The 26,074-nt window shown below is 44.2% G+C and overlaps 2 protein-coding genes and 1 long non-coding RNA gene across 3 annotated transcripts in view; 1 reads left to right on the top strand and 2 right to left on the bottom strand.

Moving 5' to 3' along the window:
* Positions 1–9,374: 9,374 nt before the first annotated feature.
* On the bottom strand, positions 9,375–13,681 carry LOC137517723 (uncharacterized). The gene is made up of 3 exons (XR_011020636.1): positions 13,497–13,681; positions 11,038–11,111; positions 9,375–9,508 (listed from the first exon to the last, which is right to left on the bottom strand). It is a non-coding gene; the product is annotated as an uncharacterized lncRNA (long non-coding RNA).
* A 6,066-nt stretch (positions 13,682–19,747) lies between these two features.
* CEBPD (CCAAT enhancer binding protein delta) lies at positions 19,748–22,097 on the top strand. The gene has a single exon (XM_068237355.1). It carries the CDS (start codon positions 19,877–19,879, stop codon positions 20,747–20,749), a length of 873 nt encoding a protein of 290 aa, XP_068093456.1. The 5' UTR covers positions 19,748–19,876; the 3' UTR covers positions 20,750–22,097.
* Positions 22,098–25,066: 2,969 nt separating this feature from the next.
* The window catches only part of SPIDR (scaffold protein involved in DNA repair), a 651,436-nt gene continuing 650,428 nt past the window's right edge, over positions 25,067–26,074 (bottom strand). The window contains exon 20 of the mRNA XM_068237354.1: positions 25,067–25,440. Within this exon, the coding sequence (XP_068093455.1) occupies positions 25,276–25,440 (165 nt within the window). The 3' untranslated portion in view covers positions 25,067–25,275. The remainder of the gene's footprint in view (positions 25,441–26,074) is intronic.

Raw genomic sequence — 26,074 nt, 5'->3', positions numbered from 1 at the left:
TTTTCAATTTAAAATTTACGATGTCCAAGGATCGGTATAGCATCCCGTTTCTAGATGTAACAATCTGCATCGATGAGACTGGTATGCTTCAGACCAAATTATACAGAAAACCCACTGCTGCTAACTCCCTATTACATGCTGGGAGTTTTCACCCTACACACCAGATACGAGGTATTCCAATTGGTCAATACCTTCGTGTACGACGTAACTGTTCTGAGGATCTGGATTTCCAATCCTCAGCTGATGATCTGCAACAACGTTTCAAAGCTAGGGGTTATCCCAAAAGATATCTTAAAAAGGCCTATCATAGAGCAAGTAACACATCGAGATCAGAACTTTTATATAGGTCTACAGAGCCTAGGACTCGATTGGATAGAGGCCTATCCTTCATCACAAAATTCTGTAGTGAACATCATCAGATTAGATCTTTACTTCATAAACATTGGCCCTTGTTAACGGTGGATCCTAAGGTTGCCGCCCTTGTTCCAGAGTCACCTATGCTCACCTTCAAGCGGGCACCGACGATAGGAGATAGGCTGACACGTAGCCACTACCCAGGACAAAGTGGAGCAGGTAAACTATGTAAATGCACGGCATTGGGTACATACCCATGCCATTCTTGTAACCAATGTCGCTACATTCTTGTGGGCAGACAGTGCACCCTGGGAGCCCGAGACAAAATCTTGACTACTAGACATTATACCAATTGTGGAACTGAGGGCGTCATCTATCTGCTTACTTGCCCATGTGGAGCTTTCTATGTGGGCAAGACGGGCAGAGCCCTCAGAAGACGCATTTATGAACATACTTATGGGATTAGTGAATCCCATGACACACCAGTGGCTCGGCACTTTGCCAGATGCCAAAATGCCAACCCAACCAGGGTACGGTTCTTTGGACTCGACAGAGTGCATTCTGACCCTAGGGGTGGCGACTGGGATGGCAAGCTTCTCCAGTGTGAGGCCTTTTGGATATATAAACTAAAGGCCTTCCGGGCACCTGGCCTAAATGAAGGCATCGATTATGCTCCATTCTTATGATGAAATCTATTTTAGATTTCACTTAGAATCTGATCTCACTGCCTGTACGCACCCCCAACACCCCCCCCCCCCCCCCCTTATAGGCACAAATAGATGATTTTGTCCTCCAGTTTGGGCAAGCTTTATTGTTCCACCTTGTCTGAGGTTTGGCGGTTGCATGGCCAGGACTGCTGTCTCCTCCTATGGGGGATTGGGGATGGTACCCAGCTGGCCCCATGGATGCAACCAGAACGAGACTTATGGTTTTCAATTATCTGTATACCAAGAACAACTGTCCACATGCAGGGATAGTGTTGTAGTTTATTGTCACCATTTATTAGAAATGTGAATGATAATTGGTTGCTGCACATGATGTTAGTCAACTAATGAATTTATAGGATAATGGATGTATTTTGATTCTTGTTTTATCTTATTAGTACTATATTGACAATGTGGTGAGTTCCCTGTGGTGCGGTCGTTATGGCCCCCTGGGGTCCTTGCCTTTGTCCCCTCCCTCTTTCCCTGGTTTGGGGTGTCTGTGCGGCTCGGCTTGATGGCCGGGGGGAGTACCACGCCTGAGAGTACTATTGACATGCTCCCTATATGTGAGTGAACTTCCTAAGGGTTTGCATGTATTCTGTATACTTTAGGTATTTGATTCTATTGGTGTGGTCTCCCTCCGTGCCCTTGGTCCGGGCTGCGTGGTGCCCCGGGGATGGCGGATTGATGGGTGACTGGGCCCCCAGAGGTATGGGGCCGAGGCGGCCCCGGGGCGCATACTAGGGTGGACTTACATCTCCGCCCTGAGTCGCGCGCCGTCCCGCTGCGGACAAGCACAAGAGCTGTTTTAGCTCCGCAGCGGCAATATCCAACTCAGCCGCTAGATGGTGCTGGTTCCGTTTGCGGGAGGTGCGCGTCTCTAATGCCGTCCCCGATGCGCTCCAGGCGTCGGCGTGCGCATTGAGCGTGACGCGGTGACGTGGGGCGTGTCTGGGTGCGGCGTGACGCCCTGGGGCCGCCATTATAGGCCGGCGTTCGCATGTACGGGAATTCTCTATGAGCCTGCCCTGATGATGCTGGCGACTTTGCCAGAGAAACCGGTCGGCAAACCAGGGCTCATTGCCTACTAGAAGCCCATCTCCACCCGGGGACATTTCTTGACCAAGCATCCTGATAAGAAACCACACTGGATGGATGAGTATCCCTATACCTGTACCATATACAATTTGCAATGAATGCGGATGGACTGCCTTTGTAACACCAATATATATAGGCTGAGTGCACTCACATCGCAGGAAAATCTACCCACCACGGAGCCCACACCATTTTATTTCTCCATCACGTGACTGACCCATTATCGGAGGCCTGCATAAGGGCTAAGCCCTGGCGGACTTATCACTAAATGTTTATAGCAAGTGATTTCTCTGAACATTAATCTTTTGAAGCTAAGTTATCGGTGGTCACGTAAACAGTATGTTTGATGGACATTTGTGATCTATGATTGAAGATGTAATGAGGGGCCCATTACCTGATGAACATTACACCTACTAGCAATGTCTCTGCCTGGGTAGAAGTTGATGCGAGCATGCTTATATTGCAATCTCAATAAGTGTCTGCTTTATCTGCAATACTTACGGAAGTGTTTGTTCTATCTGCAATATGTACGGAACTACCTAATATCCAGGATCCTCCATTCACTGTGATTAATAATTACCTTGGGAACTGTGAACAGTATCTTGATCCACATGGAACTGAATTTTTATGCTGAGAGCTCCAGCTAAAATGTTTTTTGGAACATCTGTTGCCATATGGTTTGCATTGGTCAAACTTCTACCCCCCGGTTGTTAGGAGATAGGGCTCTGGTTTTTAATGGAATTTATATTTTTTATATGTGTAGTGATCTATAATAAATGATATATATTTTTATATACTTGTTCCCCTTCCTTTTTCACAAGTGAGTAATATGTACATTTTGAGTCCTAGACTCTAAGGAAGCACCCTGACTTTATACTCAGACCCATAGTGTGAATAATATCAATGAATATCCCAATTCATTTCTGTATTTGCATTTAGTTCAGTGTTTCCCAACCCTGTTCTCTAGGCCCCCCGACATTGCATGCTTTGTGGACATCAAAGCTTAATGTTACAGATAATATAATAAATGTTAAATATGACCACTAGATGTCACTCTCATACCCTACTAGAGGTTTTTCAAGGGCTTTTATGCCTTGGACTCAGTAGCAGTGCTTTACTTTGTATCAAACATTCAGTGAAAAATATATACTACAAATAAAGAACAAAATAGAACATTGCATATAGTATTCGCAATATAACATTGTTGTTGCTAAATAGTTAAACTATTACACATAGCTTTGTTCATGCAAAGTAATTCAATTTTAGCTTATCACATCTCTTATTGATCATTGTTATAAGATTAATACTTCTAACGTCTTTGAAGCAATGCATGAGGATTGGAAGTAATATATGAAAAGAAATTAACAAATACTGTAAATAAAAATAACATTGACTATAAAGACCAGACCATTAACAGTAATAAGCCTCTTTCACATTAAATAATGAGTGCACAAACATGATTTTGTGCACGCATTATGACCTACAGGGGAACGTGGGAAGTTGCGGTTCGCTAGTTATATTTCGCGTGTCTGGAAATCGCTGGCGCTGGACTATTAAAAGCTCCCGGATGCGTTACAACGAACCCTCTGGAACTTAATGTGAAAGGTAAGATGAAAGTCCTATAGACTTGTTAAAACGCAGGGATCAGCTCCTAGTGTGTAAGAGCCCTTAGGAATTCCCAGACAGCTCAGGGTGACCCAGAACCACCTGGAAGGTATAAAGAGCTTTAAGAGACCAAAAAGCCCTTTATTAAAAGTGCATGTGATTTGAAAAGCTCTTGCTAATGTAATACTATGTGAGATCCCACTTAAAGGAAACCGAAAGTTGTAAAAAAATACCCAGTTTAACTTGCCTGGGGCTTCTATCTGCCCCCTGCAGCTGCCCTGTGCCCTCGCCATGATAAACTGATCCTCCGGTCCCCTGCAGTGACCCGGTTTCACTTTCTGCGACTAAACCAGCCGATGACCACTGCGCCTGTGTGGCATCCTTGACCTCTCCCGTTGCCTGTAGCATCCAACGCAGTGCAAATTCTTGTACGGCACATGCGCAAGACGCTCCCGGTGACGGGAACTTGATCGAGGATGTGCACGGCCAGGGACACGACCTAATACATTTTATGTTTACGTTCAAGAATTGAGAAAATGTATTTGTCAAAGTGACACATTAGATAGAATGTACAGTATTTCTTCACTGTAATAACTGTAGAGTTGTTTGAGTAAAATAAATGAGGAATAGATTTGTATTTAATGTAAGGTACATTTTCTCTAAGGTGGTGTTTGTGTTGTGTGCCTTTATACATAGTGTGATGGCATAGAGCACCCATGAAAATTTATAGATTAAAATTTATACATTACATCAATTTTTTATCTTTCATTAAATAGTTTTTGTCGTGATTGTGTCAGAATCGAACGTGTGTGTGTACTCCGCTGTTTCCCGGGGATAGAGCCCCAATCCCTACAGGTGGCAGTTATTGTCTGCAGGTACATAGCTATAGAACTTTAGAATTGATGTTACAATTCAGCCCCTCCCTGTTTGCTAGAATTTTATTCTAAGAGAAGACAGAATATGGCAATTATCAGTCACATAAAAAAAAGTTTTATGGCTCCTTTTCACTAGGTGAAGCAACTGCGTTACTTTCCATTACCACTGCTGTAATCATGCCATGATGTATCGGGTACCGAGCGCAACCACCACGAAAATCACGCAGGCTGGCAATTCCGATTCAGGGGGAAAAATCAGGCTAGTGAAAGAAGGTACTGAGATTTAAATGTTAATTGCGGTGCTGTTGCGATTGGCAAAATAGCCACGATCTGCTTTTTGAAGTGGAATGCAGCTAGTGGAAAAGGGCCCTCAAGTCTTTTAACAATTATTATGAATTAACAATTCTTTCCCCCTTCCCCCAAATGATGTGCTTGGAACTTTGGTCACATTTGTATATGTTGCTCTGCATAGGACAAACACCAGAGGGCGCCATCTACACACGAGAACAAAAATCTTTTCTAAGCTACAGTATAAAATGAATAGGAAGATGAGAAGTTATTTTGTATCTATCCTTTACCTTTCTGATTCTTTAGATTCTGTTTTGCAATGCCTAGAAAAAAAAATCTACATGTAGAGGTCTATGCCAGATATCACTGTAATAAAAAGTGAAATTATGTGTGTACATTGTTTCTCAAACCTGACCTCATGTTTTTTAGATATCCAAGCTCTTTCACTGGTGTCTTTATTTGTTTAAAAGTAACACTTATTATTCACTTGCGATTCTTTGAATTATTCTTGAAAACATGACCAATTGCATATCTTTCAGGACCAGTTTGAGAGGATGCAGATTTAAAGTACACCATAAAGGACAACTGTAGCATGTGGGCCATGGAATATGTTGGTGCTTTATAAATTGATAATATTTATTTCCTTTTAAAGAGAACCCGAGGCGGGGTTCTTCCATCGCAATCCATATACAGAGGCTGAGTCTGTCTATAGAGCCCAGCCTCTGTTGCTAGTTCATTTCCTTCAAAGCCCCCCCTGCGCGCTGTCAGACCCCATAAAACACAGTCGCGCTGGCGACATGCAGCGTGTCGCAGCCGGCTGTGTTTAGCTCACTACTGTCAGTCTCGCCACTCCCCCGCCTCCTGAATCGCTCCGGTCCCCGCCCACGTCCCTTCCCTCGCCGCTGATTGGAGGGAAGGGACGTGGGCGGGGACCGGAGCGATTCAGGAGGCGGGGGAGCAGCCGAGACTGACAGTAGTGAGGTAAACACAGCCGCGTAGCGCGGCTGTGTTTTATGGAGTCTGATGGCGCGCAGGGGGGGGGGGGGGGCTTTGAAGGAAACGAACTAGCAACAGAGGCTGGGTTCTATAGACAGACCCAGCCTCTGTATATGGACTGCGATGGAAGAACCCCGCCTCGCAACACCAGTTGCCTGGCAGTCCTGCTGATCCTCTGCATCTAATACTTAGACCCTGAACAAGCATCAGGTGTTTCTGGCATTATTGTCAGATCTGACAAGATTAGCTGCATGCTTGTTTCTGGTGTTATTCAGACACTATGGAGGCTGCCACATGTATTTCCTTTTGAACAATACCAGTTGTTTGGCTGTGCTGCTGATTTTCAGTGTCTGAATCACAAGCCTGAAACAAATATGCAGCAAATTGTCAGACTACCTGAAATGCATGCTTTTTCAGGCTCTATGGCTAAAATGATTACATGCAGAGGATCAATAGGACTGCCAGGCAATCTGCATTGCTTAAAAGCCTCCATATTCCTCTCATTTTAGGTGTCCTTTAACCTATGAGGGCTCAAGTCCGTTTTTAATCACACGGTGACATTTGTTTTTCTTGTTGTGTAGAACAGTAGACACACAGCTACTGAGTGCGCCCAAGCTTGCTGCTGCTCTCTTAAAATGGGCCCGCTATGCAATATGCATTTCCGCAGACCCACAGCACCTGCGATTCTATCAGGCACCTCTGGGTGCGAATTTTTTGCAGTGGTTGTTGGTAACAGGTGCCCAAATGTAAAATCTTAGCCCCGGTGTAAAAGCCGCAATTTGCGACAAAAACTAAATTTTGGCAATGACAGGCGCCTGATAGCGGGTGCCGCTATGTGCCCAAATTTAAGGTTTATTTGCCGCTAATCGTGGCTTTTATCATAGACTCCTATGGCAGTGGGTTTTTTTTTTTCTGTGGTGTCTCTTGGGCCCCTTTTTACCTGATTCCCTTATAAGGCATGAAAGTTATAAAATTGGCCAATCAAAGTGTAATTTTACATGCACTTGGTTTAACCCTTAGGCCTCTTTCCCACCAGGATGTTGCGTTTTAGGGGACGTTATAGGTCGCATAACGTGCCCCTAGCGCAACGCCTGGTAGTGTTGGAGGAGGACGCTACCTAGATCTGCGTTATGCAGCTCTTGGTGCGCCTTTTTATGCTATGCGATGTGGAGACCACATGATCCGCATCACGTGGTCCCGCCAGCCAATCGCTGCACAGAGCGGCCGCTCCAGGAAGTAAACACTGCATGTCACACAGTGCAGTAAATATTAGCCATGTGGCTGGCCGCGGAGGAGGAGGGGAGACCTCCTCCTCGAACATTACTGAGCATGTGCAAACAGTCTAACGCGGCTTAGCCGCGTATAACGTACTGCATGCAGCACTTTCACTTGACGTGCAGCGTTACAATGTAACGCAACGTGGGCACTGTGAACAGCCCATTGATTTTTCATTACTGTGCGGTGGGCTGCGTTACAGGCTGCTCTAACGTGCGCCTGTAACGTCCCACTGTGAAAGCAGCCTTAGACTAGCAGCTGTGTCTAAAAAAAAAAAAAAAAAAAATACACGCCAGCACCCGCTATGCTTGTATAAGCAAGAAGTTTTGAATCGGGATGATACAATTTATTGGATAATTTAAAGACCATTGGCTAGCCGGAGACGTAAAATTCTAATGATTTGATACTTACCTGGGGCTTCCTCAAGCCCCATAAGCATGTCGGAGTCCCACACTGTCCTCCCACGGTCTGACGTTCAGCCGCGCTCAGTCGGGTCCAGTCTGGGTCTTCTACACACATGCAGTCTACCCGGACTGACACAACTGAGCCGATTACCGGGGCTGATCGGCAGACCGCGGGAGGACGGTGTGGGACTCGCACATGCTTATGGGGCTTGAGGAAGCCCAGCGTAAGTATCAAATCTTTAGAATTTGACGTCTCTGGTTTCCTTTAAAATAATAAGAGCAAGCTTTCAGCTGTGCAGCCTTCCTCAGATACTCAATCCTGTCTGACGAAGGCTGCACAGCCGAAAGCTTGCTCATATTTTTTAAGTTAGCCAATAAATGGTATCATCCTGATTCAAAAATTCTACTTTTACTGATGGCTAACGGTACAATACTCTACTGCTACTACTATGTTTGTATAGTTTTTATTGAATGTCTTGCCCAAATCCACATGTACCAAATTCCACATTAGTCAGTAGGGATTGTCATTGAGGTGCAAATAAATTTGAGATGAATGAGAATTATGCTAATTATTATGAAAATTGGTCCATTTACAAGCTGCATAGATTTGCAGTAACATTTGCATAATTCTACATCACCTTAGAATTATTTGCATATTTCAAGTCTAGTAGAAAGTAGGCACTGAGCCAAAACTTTGTTCTTATAGTCTTTTAGACATCCGTGGCAAAGGAATATGGGGAAAAAATGCCTATAGACATCTGCTGAAAGTACGGTAGTTTAGTACGAAAATGCCGTTAGAGCCTGAGCCACTAATGCAGTTGTGTCTGCTTTTCAGCATCTGTAACATTGATGGGTTGCTGAATAGTGTCCACAGCCGCGTTAGTGGGCTCAGGCCCTCAGCCATACGTGGCAGATGAGAAAACACAGAACACCCATAGGTGCCCATGGCAGCCAAAGGGTTAATAAAAAAAAAATTAAGGCTTCTAATTTTGCCATTTACTTATTTTCTTTCAATTAACTATTCTGAAGGAACACGGATTATTTGGATAGAGTTTGTTTTATTTCCATTTCACATTATCACTCATATCCTGTAGTGAATCGAGCTTTCTAAATTTACCAGCAGCCACATTCCAATGCATTTACATTCCAGTCAGTGCAGTGTGGCCACAAGGTGGCATCTGACATCACTGTGTTGTCTAGCTGTGGAATGCAGGCCTTGCACTTCCAGCCAGTGGTCAGCAAGGCTGGATATTAGCTCTCTGGGAATTTCCCTGGTAAGAGTGCTGGGATTCAAAACAGTGGATTTTCTGGGAAGTTACACAGAAAGGCTTGTCCTGTTATTCCATTAACCCTGCGTGCAGCATAAAACAGCCTTACTGCTGACTGGAAGTACTGGGGAAGGGGAATATGCCTGGAATAGAAATAGCAACATTTACACTTATCCTAGGGAGCGCACAAATGCCATATCTTAAAGAGAACACCAGACATAAAATGACTACAGTAACAAACATGTCAGGCAGCAGCTGCTTACCAGACTTCCACACACACCAACAAAGGATTCACACCCTGGCATGAAATTAGTGTGTGGACCAGCACTCAGGTCATAGACAGGAACAATATAAGTAAACAATAATAATCCATGCTTCCACCTACAAGTCCATAGTAGAGCAGGAGGCCCTGCGGACCCCTCTGATGATGCAGGTACCCCTGTGAAACAGCTGTAGGCTAGAAGGCCCCAGCCATAGTGTATACCTTTTGGAGTGAACTCATGGGGGGAATCATTGGTGACTATGGTACCAGCTGCTATGCTCATGTATCTTCAAGGTGAAATTTCACTTTTGTTAACAGTAGGAATTTCCTCAGCTCTGCTCCACACATTGTAAGGATTTGGCACACATTTAATTCTTCTTTCCTTCAATATACAAACAAATCCATTATAACCAGAAATGTTAGATGGGTGTGTCACAGCCTGTTGCAACCATTTATCTTGCCCACATGTGCAACAAGAATAACAAGGACTCCTGCTCTGTGCTTAACAGCTTCTAATAATTAGCTGGCAGCTGGTTAATAGAGAGAGCATTATTAGCAAACAGTTAACCAGCAGCTACTGCACTTGACTGAATCCATTTCAAGTCAGTGGAAAGTCGCCTGGATTATTTAGGCTGTTTTCACAGTGGGACGTTACAGGCACACGTTAGAGCAGCCTGTAACGCAGCCCAACTCACAGTAATGAAAAATCAATGGGCTGTTCACAATGCCCACGTTGCGTTACATTGTAATGCTGCACGTTCTATGAAAGTTAGACTGTTTGCACATGCTCAGTAATGTTTTATTGTTTTTTGTGTGCAGGAGAGGAGGAGGGGAGAGTCCGCTATTTTGCCTAGCCACATGGCTAATTAATATTCAGAATCAGAATCATCTTTATTGTCGCCAAGTACACCGATTGGTGTGCCCGGAATTGCTTGTGGTTCACATGGCAAATGGCAGTTCGGGAACATATAACAACGCAAGGCAAACATACAAAGCAAACATTTAAAGCAACAGCAAACATATAAAGCAATGGCAGGATTGAGTCTTGGGAGGGTCAGAGTTTACAGCTATGAGGAAGGGTTTCCCTGAGGGCTAGAGTTTCTCAGTGGTCAGACCTGGTGGTGGGGGGCCTTGAGTTTAGCGAGTTCATCAGGAGGACCGCTTGGGGGAAGAAGGTGTTCATGCGCCTGGTGGTTTTGGAGGGGATGGATCTGAAACGGCGTCCTAATGGTAGGGGCACGAAGTAGCGCCTGCCTGGGTGGGAGGGATCGAGTAAAATCTTGGAGGCCCTTGCCTTCATTCTCATGGAGTAGAGGAGATCTAGCGAGGGTAGGTGGGCGCCAATGATCTTTTCTGCTGCGTTTAGCACTCTGTTAAGTTCTGCACTGCAAAGTCGGTTCTCTTCCTGCTAGCAATGATTCATATGAATCATTCTCTGCCTGCTAGCAATGATTCATATGAATCATTGCCGGTTCTATCGAACGAAAGCGGCGCACCAAGAGCCACATAACGCGGCTCTATGTAGCGTCTACCTTTAGCACCACCATGCGTTGCGTTAGGGGAACGTTAAGCGACCTTAACGTCCCCTGCAACGCAACGTCCCACTGTGTAAGAGCCCTTAAACTGAAGCGCATCTCTTTATTACACATCTAACGTATATATATATATATATATATATATATATATATATATATATATATATATATATATATATATATATATATATATCTCCTATAGGACTCAAACAGCTGAGCTACCCTGCTGGGACACTTTGAGTTGATGGGTATTACATCTTTACATTGCTGACCTAGCATTTCTGTTTTTAAGGTCTGAATGTAGAAGGAGCTCACATGTCAATATCACAGCAAGTATTTCAGCATTTCGTTAATACTATATTGTTGGTTTACTGACCAGGCTGCTGTAGGATAACCCTGAAATGATCTGAGGCTGTTATATTTGCACTGGATCACCCGCCTGACACACATCTGGAACAATGGATGTGCATGTCATTGTAAAGGTAAACCAATGTATAACAAGAAATACAGTATTTATCATATATGACCGGTGTATTAGTGCTGGAAACTCTTACTATTCTATAAATGTATTTTATAGTGTGCAGACAGAGGTGAGGCACATGTTGAGGCCTCGTTCACTCTATACACATTGCCGTGCCCATTTCAGAAAAGCGTATAATGTGCAACACACAAGAACATCAGAAGGGCATAGACTGAACCATCTGACGTTCAGACTACAAGCGCTGCGCAGCAATGTGATATCACAATGCTGCATGCATTTTCAGGACACTGTAAATGGGATCAGCAATGCATGACAACACAAATCGTGTGCAATCATGTGTTGCTTTCCTATCACTCAGCCATCTGAGTTTACAAGTGTGAACAAGGCCTAACAGTGCACCACATTATTAGCGATAGCCCCATACACAGGCATTATAGCTCTGTATTGTGTAAAATGTTAAGTTAGTTGTTCCTGTAAAAGTACTAGGCTCATTAACAGCCCTGAGTACATGCAAACCTGATAATAAACATGGTAGACACCCCTGGAGAGAGGATCACTGGCTGGCTCTCAGCAGCACTGCCAACAGGCAGGGGGTCATCATCTGTGACATAAGCTCCAGAGTGCCTGGTGACAATCTGTCTGCCCTCATTAGAAGGCTTGGGATGGGGTGGGGGGGGGAGGGGGGGGAACGACACGTTATATTTATTTATTTAAAATACCCTAATCAACAGTTAAGTAGTAGTAGTAGTAGTTACTTACTAAAAATGTGTTTTTCTAAGTATTACGTATTTGTTATGTTGTCAATTAATCAGTGTAATAGAAAAGCAGGTGCTGATGTAGTTGCTAAATACAAGCAGCAAATACACTGCAGTTCCCTTGCTAAGCAGGAAAGCCATGAATATCACAGCTCCTATTGCCCCGCAGTCTGTCTCCTCTGACACAGCTCTGCCCACCTGTGTCATCCAATGGGAGACTAATACTAGGTACACAACGTAAAAGTAAAGGAAAAAGGGGGTTTGGGGAGCATAAGTCATACATCAAAACCGACTAAACAAAGTGAAAAAATACAAAATGTATTAATGTCATATTTAAACAGGTTTAAAAAAAGCACCGATAGACTATACTAGGTACACACCATACATTTTTTTGGGAGATTGATGTTTTGATAGATAATGTCCGATATTATTTCTGATCGTTTTTCTGGTCGAGTTCTCATAGAAGTGAATGGAAGTTGATAAGAAAAGATAAGAAAATTGATCGGACAGAAAATCGACCAAAAAAAAGCATTGTGTGTACCTAGCATTAAGGCAGCCCTACACATTACAATAACATGATCCAATTTTAAAAACAATCGGTTGTACAAAAAAATTGAAAGGTTTCTTTTTTCTATTTGTTTGAGAAATCTGATCGAATTTCCCGTTTTTTGTTTTGTTTTTTATTTTACCCAGGCATACATATAACCTAGGTAAGGCTACAGGCAACTGTGATAGTGAAAGGGCTGCTATCTGAATGCTACTGCCCATATACACCTCATGATTTTTCTGATGATTTTCCCAACGACCAGTGATTTTCTTTAAGTGACGAGCGGTCATTCCTGAGATCTCGCGACGTGAGTATATGCGCGCAATCAGGCAAACATCATTTAGCGTCGCGTGGCGATAACAACCGTCACAGCAGATTGGATCTTTAAGATCCCTGACGACACTCACATTCATTTGAAGTATCATTTGCGCCCGTTGTGCTGTTGCGCATACCCACCAGCAGAAAGATGGATCGGGGAGCGCTTGTTGTCTTGGGACGTAGCTGTAATCCATCTTGCTGGGTCGCAAGGTGAGTATGTAGCTTTACACGGTGTGGCAGTAGGATGTGTAATTGAGGAATGATTGCCATTTGCACACATCAGTATTCGGTGCCATGTTCCTTGAACCTGTATAGTTCTGTTTACCTTCTCCTCAGTGTACTGAGATACTGAGCACACAGAGGGGACTGGTGAACTAACCATCATAGACTCTAATGTTGGAAACTGGGATGTGAGTTTAGGTATTGCATTTTAATCTGAATCATTTTTTTCCCTCTGTCCCCAATTTTGCATGTGTGCTACCTCACAAGACATCCTGAAACCTGTATGCAATAATGGCAAACATTTGATCACTGTTCAAGAATGCAAAGGAAACTAATAGAACCAACATTTAGGCTTTAGCTTCAAAAGCATGACAGTGCGGGCATTAGCATTTATGTTGCACTTAGTGGCTGAGCACTGCATCTTCACTTTGAACTGAAGAGCGAGACAGTTAACAAAGAGACACTATAAACATGGAGCTAGAAAATTGCCTATTCTGCTGGCACCAACAAACCTGGAAGTATTTTGCTCCCTGCAAAGAATAGATGGAACGCTGCCTCTGTGCTGAATTAGCTGGGGGAGATTTATGGGACCACTGCCCAGTTAACATCTTCTGTACTTTAGCAATCAGTCAGGGAGTCTTCTCCAGCAGATCTAAGAAATTACTGCATGATCTCAGGTGGGCGATGGCTCCATTACCTGTTTAGAGGCTAAGGATATGTTCACATTGTGGCCAAGTCCTGTTCCTGTCCCTTCTAAATAATGACAGAGATAGAAAGAAAATAACAGTGTATAGCCAGGCAGACAAAAAAAGCTACATCCTCTCCACATAGCACCCCTGAACAAAAAGTCTCAATAGCGAGAGTATGGGCCCTTGTCCTGTGTTTATATTGCAACATGATGGAGAAATTGCAGGGAATCGGAAATGCATGTGACCACAGAGAGCAGCCATATATGGTCAATGTCACATGACATGGCAGACAGTCCAGCCATCAGTCATGAAGTACTGCACCAGGAAGCAGCAAGGTGAATAAGGCAGGTAGGAATATGCAGTGATACCCAAACCATTCTCTTATCACTGCCTTAAGCCAGAGATGGTGAGTTTGACTGAGAGCAGTGGCAAAATGAATGGTTATGTTGGCCGATCAGTAAGTCAGTGAGCCTCACCTTCCACCCCCCTCTCTCCATGGATTGTAGGACCAACAATAACATAATTTTACTGGTAGCCATAAGGATTGTTATCCAGGCTAGACTAAAAAGAGTTCCACTTATAATTTTAAAACAGAGATAGAAAGAAAATAACAGTGTATAGCCAGGCAGACAAAAAAAGCTACATCCTCTCCACATAGCACCCCTGAACAAAAAGTCTCAATAGCGAGAGTATGGGCCCTTTTCAACTTGCAAGCACAATCACCAACGCTTCTTTTTCCATGTCCTGCGATTGCGATGTTAACAATTGGGAGTGAAAGGTGATCGCACCAATAATCGAGCAGCCCGATGACTGTGATTTGCAAAAAAATTAAAATATGCTAATGGAAATGTGCATCACAATTTACATGTAAATCATGGGGCACTAGCGATCGGCAAAACGCCAGTGATAGGCTTTTTTTAGGGCTGGTTCACACGGGCGTCTGCTGAGCTTTTGCTTGGCATTGCGTTCAAACGCCAGCGTTTAAAAGCTAGCTTTTGAAAAGCGTTCAAGGCTAGCAGTTCTGGTCTCTGCTATTGTTTCCTCGCGTTTACTGCCTCTGAAAGCAGCATGTTGCTTTTGAGACTAGACGCAACGCTGGGATCTACTGCCAGGCTTTCATGAAAGCCTGCAAAAGCCAGCTCTAAACGCTCCCATTTACTTGCATGGGATGGCAGTAGATCCCAGAAAACGCTGCGTCTGAAAGGCCACAAAAACGCCCGTCTGAACAGATCGCGGCTAGTGGAAAAGGGCCCTGAATCTTTTCATGATGGCCTCACAGCACAATACTATTCCTTCCTATATAGAAGGGGAATTAATTTTAGCATAGATATTTGTTGTAGTTTACCTAAAGATGCCTACACATGAAATGACTACTACCCAATCCAGGCTCTTCCAGGCAACTACCTCAGATAGGTGTGAAAGGCATGCACATACTGCCAACTGACCATTCTTATTAAATACAGTGAATAACATAGGTTCCCTCCCATTAAAGCAGAGCTGGTGGCATATGGTTGCTCACCTGTCTATCTAATTTAGTGGTATAAATAGCAAAGCCAATAGCTCTATAGTGTATTTTGCAAATATGCCTTTGTGGTGGTTACTCCCATGCACTGCCCTCACACCTCTATGAAGAGCTTTACTCCTACAGCCCAGGTTTCTCCCTTGTCCTGTGTTTATATTGCAACATGATGGAGAAATTGCAGGGAATCGGAAATGCATGTGACCACAGAGAGCAGCCATACATGGTCAATGTCACATGACATGGCAGACAGTCCAGCCATCAGTCATGAAGTACTGCACCAGGAAGCAGCAAGGTGAATAAGGCAGGTAGGAATATGCAGTGATACCCAAACCATTCTCTTATCACTGCCTTAAGCCAGAGATGGTGAGTTTGACTGAGAGCAGTGGCAAAATGAATGGTTATGTTGGCCGATCAGTAAGTCAGTGAGCCTCACCTTCCACCCCCCTCTCTCCAGGGATTGTAGGACCAACAATAACATAATTTTACTGGTAGCCATAAGGATTGTTATCCAGGCTAGACTAAAAAGAGTTCCACTTATAATTTTAAAACAGCCCCTTCAGCATTTGATAGTTAGATCTTTTCTTCATTATGGTAATGGAGAAAGTGCATTCCATGTAAGGTTAGTGTATATATGTATGTGTATATATATTATATAATAATGATGCATTATTTGAAAAAAACACAGTCCCCCCGCATATGGAAATAAAAGCTGCATGGAAGGCAGGAAGGGTTACAACTTCAGCTATAGCTATCTGTAACGTAGAGGAATGTTCCAGTCTTTACCGTCACTCCTATTTTTATTCTATAGTGCAGCTTGTACTTATGCATACACACCTCCCGGTACAGTGAAAGGTTACGATGTCATATAGCTATGACTCACATTTTCAGGACAGCACAGGGGTTGCTGATCACTATGGATAAGACTATGGATAAGAGTCCTGCCCTTTGTAACATAAGCAAAGCTGTTGGGATCTGCCAAAACTATGGCACTATGCCAAGTGCACATTATTCACGTAAATCACTTATTGTGACATGTGGAACTATAGCAATTGCTTGTGCTTCTTACAGGCCCAAATGAGGGTGAAATAGAACAGCTCTGAGCATGGAAGTAGAACGTAGGCATGCTAAGGTTACCTTCCTGGCCCATGCTAGGGTCCTCCCTACGAGGAATGATGAGAAATATACATTTGCGCAGGAAATATTACACTTTAGTGATGACATCCTTAAAACTCAATTAAACCATAAATTATACAAAACAGATTCTATTAGCAATCAGGTTAATAAGTGAATATAACAATAGATAAAAAGTGCTGGACCAACACTTATATCATTGGCCAAATCTATTTGCCACTGTACTATACAGCTTTCTTCCTCTCCTCTGTGGATTTACCTGGTGGGCAGGTCAATCAGGTGTGACCATGTGACACACAACATAGAAAGAACAGATGCCAGAATACATTTCCCTGCATCACAGTAGAAACCATCTGTCTACATGAGGAGGTGGGCCTGGTACTCACAGGAAGGGTTGAGCAGTTGTATAACTTTAGTTTAGCTACAAGAATAATAATTTAAAAAAAAGATCTTAACCCCAATGTAACCCAACTGTTAGGCAGGCTTGTTTATAAAGACCTTAGTTCCATCTTTATCTTACTGCATAAAGCTGTATGTAGCAGTCTGTTCAAGCTAATAATGTGAATGATTTCTTTGTCACTGGCCATAATCATAGAGCAGCTCACACTGTTGCTGCTGTGAGGACAGTTCATATATGTCACTAGGGTGTACAGCCTTCCAGCACCAGCTCTTGAAGGAACAGTGTAGTAAACCTAATGCTGTATACATATTCAAGAGCAATGGCTGATCTGCTTCTTTGCACCATTTAAAAAAACAGAACACATACCAGTAGGGCAGTAGGGGACAAGTGCCCCATTTAGATATTCTCCTTAGTAGATGGAAGGCTCTGGATAATCCAGAGGCTCACCCCATCCCCCACACCTCCATCGTTCCAGCTCAGGGACCCCTTAAACCCGTTGACAATTTTTTGTGGAGAGGTGCGAGTGGCCTGCACTGCGCAGGATGCCCCATGTCTGCATTATCACAGAGCTGCTTGGGCTTGGCTTTTTACAACACGAGTATGGCCCAAACCTCCACAGGGTCATTGAGGGTAATGTGGGAAGAGTCTGAAGGATCCAGAGGATTCCCTCTACCGTAGTAAGTATAGTTGTTAGTTTGTTTTTTTAAAGTTATTGGTTTACTTTAATGTATTCACAAATTCTGAATGTCTTGTTTAATTTATGGTATTTCTACGAAGTCCTTTAAAGCATGATTAGCTACATACCATATGCATGTATGAAGTGTCATTCTTCAAATATTGCTATTTCCTGCCTATAAACCTCTTGCCAGGCTACAGGCAGGAAGTGGGAATATCTGAGAAATTGAACTTCACAGTGTAATGGCCCATACACACGGGCTACAACTGTCGCCGCAACCACGTGGCATGCGCGTGTTGCGGTGACAGGTCGCCCGTGTGTATGACGTGCGCCCCGAACCGTCGCTACTTAGAGCTGTTGCCACATGATTGACTTGGTCAATCGCCTGCTACAGCTGTCGCCGCAACTTTCGCTAGTCTGCTGTGTGTATGTGGACTAGCGACAGCAACACACACACAGTGAGCTGAGCTTCCGGCCAGGGGGAGGGACCTTTGGTGACAGCTATGGCTGTTGCACAAAGGGTCCTGGCGACGAGCTGTTGCTTTTTTTTTTTTTTTTTTTTTTGTTTGTTTGTTGCGATTGTCAACATTTGTGCCTCGTGAGTACGAGGCTTAAAAGTAACCACATATGCCGCCAATCATGTGTTACAGAAAACATCAAAATACTTTTACTTTGTCTGCGTGAAGTCCTAATCCTCAGTGACAAGAAATTCGGAGCTCAGGTAAACTTTATGAAAAAATAACTACACAAATTTAAGTTGGGTTGTGTATTCACAGATAAATATGTGGAAAAGAAAATCAAGGAAGGACATACCTACAACCATAGCACTAGCCATAGTAGCTGCTAGGGGGCCCTGGAGCAAAGGGGGCCCAGTTGGCACTTGATTCACTATTAACTTTCTTGTGTTTCTTCACCTTCTGATTTTGTCTTTGTGCCCATGGACTATGTACAGTGTAGGTTGCCCAATTAACTCATATCTATACAGTAGGGGTAGGTGACATTGCTTGAGTGTCTGCATCTTGATGGCCCTATGAAAGTTTTGCTATGGGGCCCCATAATCTATAGCTATGCCACTGCCTACAACCATAGAATAACTGAAGGGGTAGTTGGTTATAGATGTGTTTAGGCAACAGTTGCTTTTAGCAAAAAAAAAAGTTAACCAAGTAAATAGATGCTTCAACTTTCCATACAACTGCAATGAAAGTGGTAAGTGCGCTCTACTGTAGTGTTTCTTATTATTTGGGGGGGGGGGGGGGGGGGGGGGGGGGGGGAAGAGGAGTCTGAAACACAGTCAGGAGCTCTACGATAACCTGGCTGTAAGGTTATACTGCCAAGCAATTAATTCTAAATATTATTGTAGGGAATACCCGTATCAAAACCCAGCCCTACATAGCACTAACGTGGTCACAAAGGGTGTGCAAGCCAGGGATGATGAAAATTCAGTATAAATGTGTGTATGTGTATATAATACACATACATTTTAGGTCAGTCTAAAGCAAGAATGCGCGTGTCATAATGGCTTCTTTGTAACACATAACACCTATGCATCATTGACATGAGCGGCGGTGCATTGCAGTGTAATGGTGTGTGGCATTGTAATGCACTGCATGCTTTTCTGCAAAATGTATTAACAGTGAAGCATGATTTCCATTGAGTTTGTTTCACTGTAGTTGATGCAAAGTATTGCATTCCTGCAGTTACTGGGAACGCAATAAAACATCCACTAGTGAGGTAAGGCATGGAAGGCTCTGTCAGAATTTTATTTCCCACCTTGCCCATATTATGGATATATCTCTTCACTTCCTGTCATGAGTATTGGGATATAAACCTGATACTGTATAAGCACTGCTAGCTTTAAAACACAAAAAATGAGTTTCACTTTAGGGAAAGATTAGCAGGAGTCTAGTTGGGAATGCAGCCAAGTGCTCCTCAGCCAAAAGTGCAGCTACTGAGAAGACTCATAAGCGGGAATAGCATTGTCTCTTCTCGTCAGATGCAGAGCTGATATCAGAACCTGTACTTGGAATAGCAGGAGTTTTCTGACTATTTCTCTTCCTATAGTAACTGCAGAGAAGCTGCTAAGCCTAATGAGAGCTGCAGGCGCCACTCGTGAAAGCAGTGCGGAGAGGAATGACGGTGGCCGGGCTGCCGCCCTCCCGCATAGCGGACACACACCAGCCCCTGTCACACTGTAACCCCCAGGCGGCACACAGCACGCTGCCTCTGACAAGTTGTGTACAGCAGCGCGGGAAGGGTTACTGTGTGTAGGTGAAGCCCTGCCTGGGGCGGCTCCTCCTGTCTGACGTCAGAGAGAGGAGGGGCGGCTCGGTATATAGGCAGCTCCTGCACGCTTTGCTCTTATAGCTCACTGACAGCATCTCACAGCCTAGCTACAGCAGCGAGCACTGTACAGAGCGACTGACAGCTCCCAGAGCTCCCCACAGCTACCAACAGCAGCAGCGCTCGCCAGTCACATGACCGCCCTGTCCATGAGCCTGGACGCCCGCTCTCTGTCTCCATATGCAGCCTGGTGCATGGAGCCCAACTTCTACGAGCAGCGGGTGAGCGGCACCCCGGGCCACTGCAAGCCCCGGCCCCTGGGCGAGGAGACGGAGCCGCCGGTGGGCAGCAGCAGCAACCTGGCCGAGCTCAGCGCAGCTCCAGCCATCTACGATGATGAGAGCGCCATAGACTTCAGCTCCTACATAGACTCTATGGCCGCCGTGCCCAACCTGGAGCTCTGCAATGACGAGCTCTTCGCGGATCTGTTCAACAGCAAGCACGGCGAGCGGACTGAGGGCGGCGGCGGAGGGGACTACCTGAGCGGGCTGCTGGCGCCGCACTTCCCCGGGAGCTCCGCCAGGACGCACGCCGCGCAGGTGAAGCGAGAGCCCGAGTGGAGTGACAGCGACCTGTCCTCTTCCCTGCCCTGCCAGATCGCTACCTGCGCCCAGACCAGCATGAGCCTGCAGCCCACCCCGCCCACCTCTCCGGAGCCCTCCAGCGCAGCCAGCTCCGCCTGCCCGTCCCCCTCCAGCACGCCCAGCAACACCTGCGGCAAGGACAGGTCCTCCAAGAAGTCTGTGGACCGCTTCAGCCCGGAGTACCGGCAGCGGCGGGAGCGCAACAACATCGCCGTGCGGAAGAGCCGGGATAAGGCGAAGAAGCGCAACACTGACATGCAGCAGAAGCTGGTGGAACTGTCATCCGAGAACGAGAAGCTGCACAAGCGCATTGAGCTGCTCACCCGGGACTTAACCAACCTGCGGCACTTCTTCAAGCAGCTGCCCCCCACAGCCACGGCCGGCACCTTCCTCTCCGGCCTGGGCGGCATTGACTGTCGGTAATCCGTGCAGCACACGGGACTCTGATAACTCAATACCTCACCGGAGAGGGTGCAGCGCCCTCTGCCGACCGAGCCACAGACTGTTCTCTATTAGCGTTGTGCAATAAGACTGCCAATATCGCATAAAAGGGAGGACTGGCAGCGGTGCCAGAGAGAGCTGGACAACATCAGGTCACACCTGGAGCAGCAGCTTCTGCCTATGTTATCCAATGCAGTTTCTACTTTGCTAGCAAATATATCACCCTAGCAGCAACTTGTAGCTGCACAGACTTGTATTTACAGATGATGTACTTACATTCAACTTCCTTGTGGTTGTACTAAACTGGAATTAGCAGGGACTGAACCTGATCATTGCATGGGGTTAATCAGATAACTGATAGCATCAGCTCAATGAATTAAGCTGTCATAACTTTTTCATATCTGATTGGCCTTAATGTATATAGTTTTGGTTTTGCCTCTGCTAATGCCAGTAATTAATGTACTGGGATTAAGATCACATGTCCACTTGTAATGGTAGCCATCTACACAGTTGTTGGTGTAACAGAGCCCTGAAGGTGCAGTGCACCTCATTACATCATGTGACCACTGCACTTTTAATAGTAATAATATGACATGATGGATGTGACCTTGCTTTTTACTTCTTGATATATTAAAGGCTACAGCCTTAAAATAATAATCCATGTGAACAAAAATGGGAGATATGGACTGTAAACGCTAATGTTATAAACACTTTAGAGCTAAGTTAATGCAAATGTCCAATAACTAAAAAATGGGCACTATGCATTAACCATTGATATCAGCCCATCTTTAAAAGTGCCTGTTGCTTTTCTAGTGCCTTTTAAACTTGTCTATTTTTGTATTTGAGATATTGGGTTTTTTTCTTTTCATGTGTTGTCCTGCTAGTGCCCACATGGAGCCAACTCACAGTAACAGAGACATTTGATATGTTCTGTTAGTGCCTTGCACACTCAGCCTGTAAGCTGGAAGTACTGTATGGGGAAGGCACACTTTGGGCAGTGCCAATTAGAAATTGTGCTGGTCTTCAGTTTCGTATTTGAATGTGTAGCCAAGTAACAGTGCTACCCCCCAGGAATTACAGAACTATAAATATATTATATATTTTTCTTCTCCACAAAACTATAAGACAAAGCTAAAACATTTCCCTTTCCTTAAATTATTTTTGTAATTTTAGTTTTCTATATTCTGTACTGATGCAGCTATGGTACATTTGTAAAATGATTACAGAGAAAAATACTTTGTATTGTAGATATTAGGGAAATGAGCATGCTCAACTTTTTATATGATCATTTTTACAGCATTTTTAATAATAATAAAATTGGAAAATCTGATATTTTGTCTGTTGGTTTTTTACTTTATTGAACTGAGCAAAGTTTTCGCACAGTGTATAAATGAGGTCCCTCTTGCTGAAGGTACAATGAGACAAGGTAATGATGACTCAGGTGCATTAGTAAAGCTGTATCACACAGTGCAATAACTTGGTATATCACTCAGCTCCCTATCACAATTCTAGTTAATGGGTAACATGCAAAGGCTGTATCAGGTCATTAGAGTCTTGTGGCTCTCAACTGGTTCATAGTGGTTTTATATCACACCACTAACTACAACAAAAAATACATTATTCTGCCCCACAGCAGTCACTAGAGGTTGCATTTTGGATATTTAAAGTGAACCTGAGGTGATATGTAGGCTACTATATTTATTTCCTTTTAAGTAATACCAGTTGCCTGGCAATCCTAGCCTCTTAATATTTTCAGCCATATACCCTGAACAAGCATGCAGCAGATCAGGTGTTTCTGCTATTGTCAGATCGGACAAGATTAGCATGCATGCTTGTTTCTGGTGTAATTCAGACACTACTGCAGCCAAATAGAGGCTGGGCAGGGCTGCCGGGCAACTAGTATTCTTTAAAAGGAAATAAATATGGTAGCTTCCATAGGTCTCACGCTTCTGGTTCCTTCAAAGGTGATTTCTACTTAGAAGGTAAAGCCAAACTACAGGGGAAATTACTGTTGGAATATACAAGAGGGTGGGTGGAATAGTTCTCCATTTCACTTTCTGTCTTTATATGATTTGATGGGGGGGGGGGGGGGGATAGAATCTCATCAAGCATACACTGCTCTTCTTTCCTGTCCTTAGGGCCAGCAGAGTTTACATCGAAGCTATGAAGGTCCCAGGAACAAAAAAGGGGAAACAAATGGGGACACAGTTTCTTCACCCCATCCTACATTATACATTGTGAAGGTGTTTTCCCCATCTGCTTGAGCTTGGTATACATCCTGTTTTGATTGGCCAATTTTACCACTTCCATGTAGTAGGAGAGCTCTCTAACAATGTTCAATATTCAAAATTTGTTGGCTTTCATACTACATGGAGCTGATAAAATTAAGTTCGTGATTGGCCAATCAAAATAAATTGGATGTGTGTATGCACCTATTAATCCACCAGTTTACAGTGGTAATTTATTTGTACTTGGGGAGGGAAAATGTTATCACCTCACCTGTAGCAGGGCAGGTAATTTAAAGAGGGGAACCAAAATAAACAGCTGTATCTAAATGGATCAAATGACACCACCATGTTTTTTTTTTTTTTGTATACAGCTGTTTAAAAGCGCACTCTAAAGCCTGGTACACACCTACAATTTAAATTGCCCACTCAATGACCAATTTTACCACCTCCGTGTAGTATGAGCGTTTACCTACATGGTCTGCTCATAGTATTCAAAATCTGTTGACCCTCATATTACATGGAGGTGTTAAAAGTAGCCAATCAAAATTGAGGGTATGCATCAGGCTTAATTTACTGCTAACAGAAGTCAGTCTGTGTCTGCCCAGGCATGTAGACTACACTGCAGCATGGAAGGCTGGTGTACCCGGGTAAGAGTTGCCTTCACAGCATTTTTCTCCAAGTCTGGTTCAACAAACAACACAGTAATTTACATGCACAACAAGTCAATAATGTGCAAGCTACATAACTGACAGCAATAAATCCAATCCTTTTTTAAAGGGAGGGAGTCTAGCTGCAGTCAAACTAACATTCCATTATATGTCTGCTGAAATTACTGCAGAACTCAGAATCAGCCCGATACTGTGTGCCTGGTATAGTGACCAACTGCTCACCTGGAAACGGTATGTAGGTCATTTCTTCTTACTCTCCTGATCAGCACACTTCTTCCAAGATGGAGCGTTATAGCCAAGCAAATAGCACTGATGAGGGGATACTCTATCTACCTGAGTGGGTAATCACATTGTCCATAGCAACATGTCTTGTTGATGATACAAAATATAAAACTATATTTTAAATCTGGATGAAGTGGGGAGGGGAAAGAACCTCTAATTTAGTTGGGAAAATTTCACCCCACTTCCTGTCCTTGTGTATAGAAAGTGAGATGAAATATTCCAAACAGGGACAACAGCAACGTGCACTGTGTGTGCGATTCCCAAATTGCAAGTGGTACAATGTGAATGGTCCCATGGGGATGCATTGTACACAATGCGTTGCTGACTGCCCTCAATCAACAAAGTGCTGGCAAATGACTGTCAGGGCTCATTTCCACTATAGCGAATCCGCATGCGGATTCGTACAGCCAATACAAGTGGATGGGCCTGTTTCCAGTTGTGCGGAGAGTTTTTGTGTGCGGGGAAAATCTGCACGGCAGAGCCGTCAGAATTCGCTCCCCGCACACCGCTAAGCGAATCGCATACAATGTATCTAATAGGGAAATCGCATGCGGTTTTGGCATGCGTTTTCCCCACGATTTCGCATGCGAATTCGCATAGGAGGTAATGTTAATTTACACAGGCAGTGACATGGTTAAAATCGCCCACCTACTACCCTATGCGAAATCGCGGGAAAAAACGCATGCAAAATCGCACCCGCATGCGATTTCATCTGCGGTGATTTCCCGGCGATTCCGCACAAGTGGAAATGCAGCCTCAAGCCCCCAGTGTGGATGGCCCTTTGAAAGTAAGAACCTTTCAGCTGTATTAACACTTTGCCATTCTAACTAAAATTAATAACCATTTTGGCTGGCATTCTACATTTATGCATTGGGGGTTTCCCTTTCCTATCCAGCAGTCATGATAGGAAGTTAAGTGAGACATCCATATTCAGAGGGGAAATTGCACTTTTGACAGTTGTTACCAGACTTAAGGTCCACCTTCAGAGACTAATCCCTTATCTGCACTGTGAGCTTGAAGGGAGAGGGCATTCTCTCCTAGTATTTACTGACTGACTAAAACTACATGTGTATGTGGTGGTGTGTGGATAGAAACAAACACAAATCACAGCATTTACCAACACAATTTTATTCAAGTATTGTCTTTTATATTTACATAGAAAATTGGAAGCATTATAGGCTTTTATAACCTATGACTGCTTAAGAACTACTAGCCTGAGCATGTTCTAGCAGCCAGTGGCACTTGTAGTTCCTGTGCAGCTTGTGGTAGCTCAGGCCAATCATAATATGAGAATGATATCACTTCCAGTGTGTTATGCTCTGTCCATGGTTTATCCATTCACTGACTGTGGAGTGAAGTCCAGACCCCTGTGCCTTCCACTGGTTTCTGCTTGCAGAAGACAGATCTCCTCCAGGCCCACATTACTGTTCACAGACTGGACATAGCAAGGCACAGGCCCCACCTGCTTCCCCAGGACGGCACCTACCTCATAGCGCTGCAGATAAAAAGGATGTGTACTCAGCAAACAGGACTGTACATTTTGTTCAGACAAGTACATAACTGAGATAAAAATCATGGCACGGTCCTCTCTCTCTCTTTATTACCATTTTACAGCTCAGACAGTTGAGCACAGGTGAGCAAGAACAGCACAGCTCAGCTTTTAGATTATTGTACAATGTCTGGTGCAGATAAGTCAGTGAGACTTTATTTCCATTGCAGCTACCCAGTGCCTCTTATCAAGGTTACAGAAACATTGTTGATTATCACATTAAACCACTTTTTCCAAGTACTATGACTTAAGGCCTAGTTCCACTGGGAGCAGCAGCCATTTCCGATATTGCCTCCTGTTCTGCTGCGTAGCTGCAGCCCAAATCGTTAGCTGTGCCATGGGCCACGAAGGGATTCGGCTGCGTGCTGCAGACATCTGCAGCAGGCAAGCCAAATTCACACCACAGTCCAATCTGGACAACAAACCACTATAAAGATAAGCAGTTGCAAGTCTGTATATAGTGGAGAGAGGCACTTACTGAGTGACACACTCAGTGACATGGCAGTAAAGGTGGCCATACATCAAGCGACTTGGCGGGCGATCAACCATCCGATTCGATTATTATAATTGAATCGGAATG

This window comes from Hyperolius riggenbachi, chromosome 5 (assembly GCF_040937935.1).
Source record: "Hyperolius riggenbachi isolate aHypRig1 chromosome 5, aHypRig1.pri, whole genome shotgun sequence".
NCBI classification, from domain to species: Eukaryota; Metazoa; Chordata; class Amphibia; order Anura; family Hyperoliidae; genus Hyperolius; species Hyperolius riggenbachi.
This window is presented reverse-complemented; position numbering and strand designations above follow the sequence as displayed.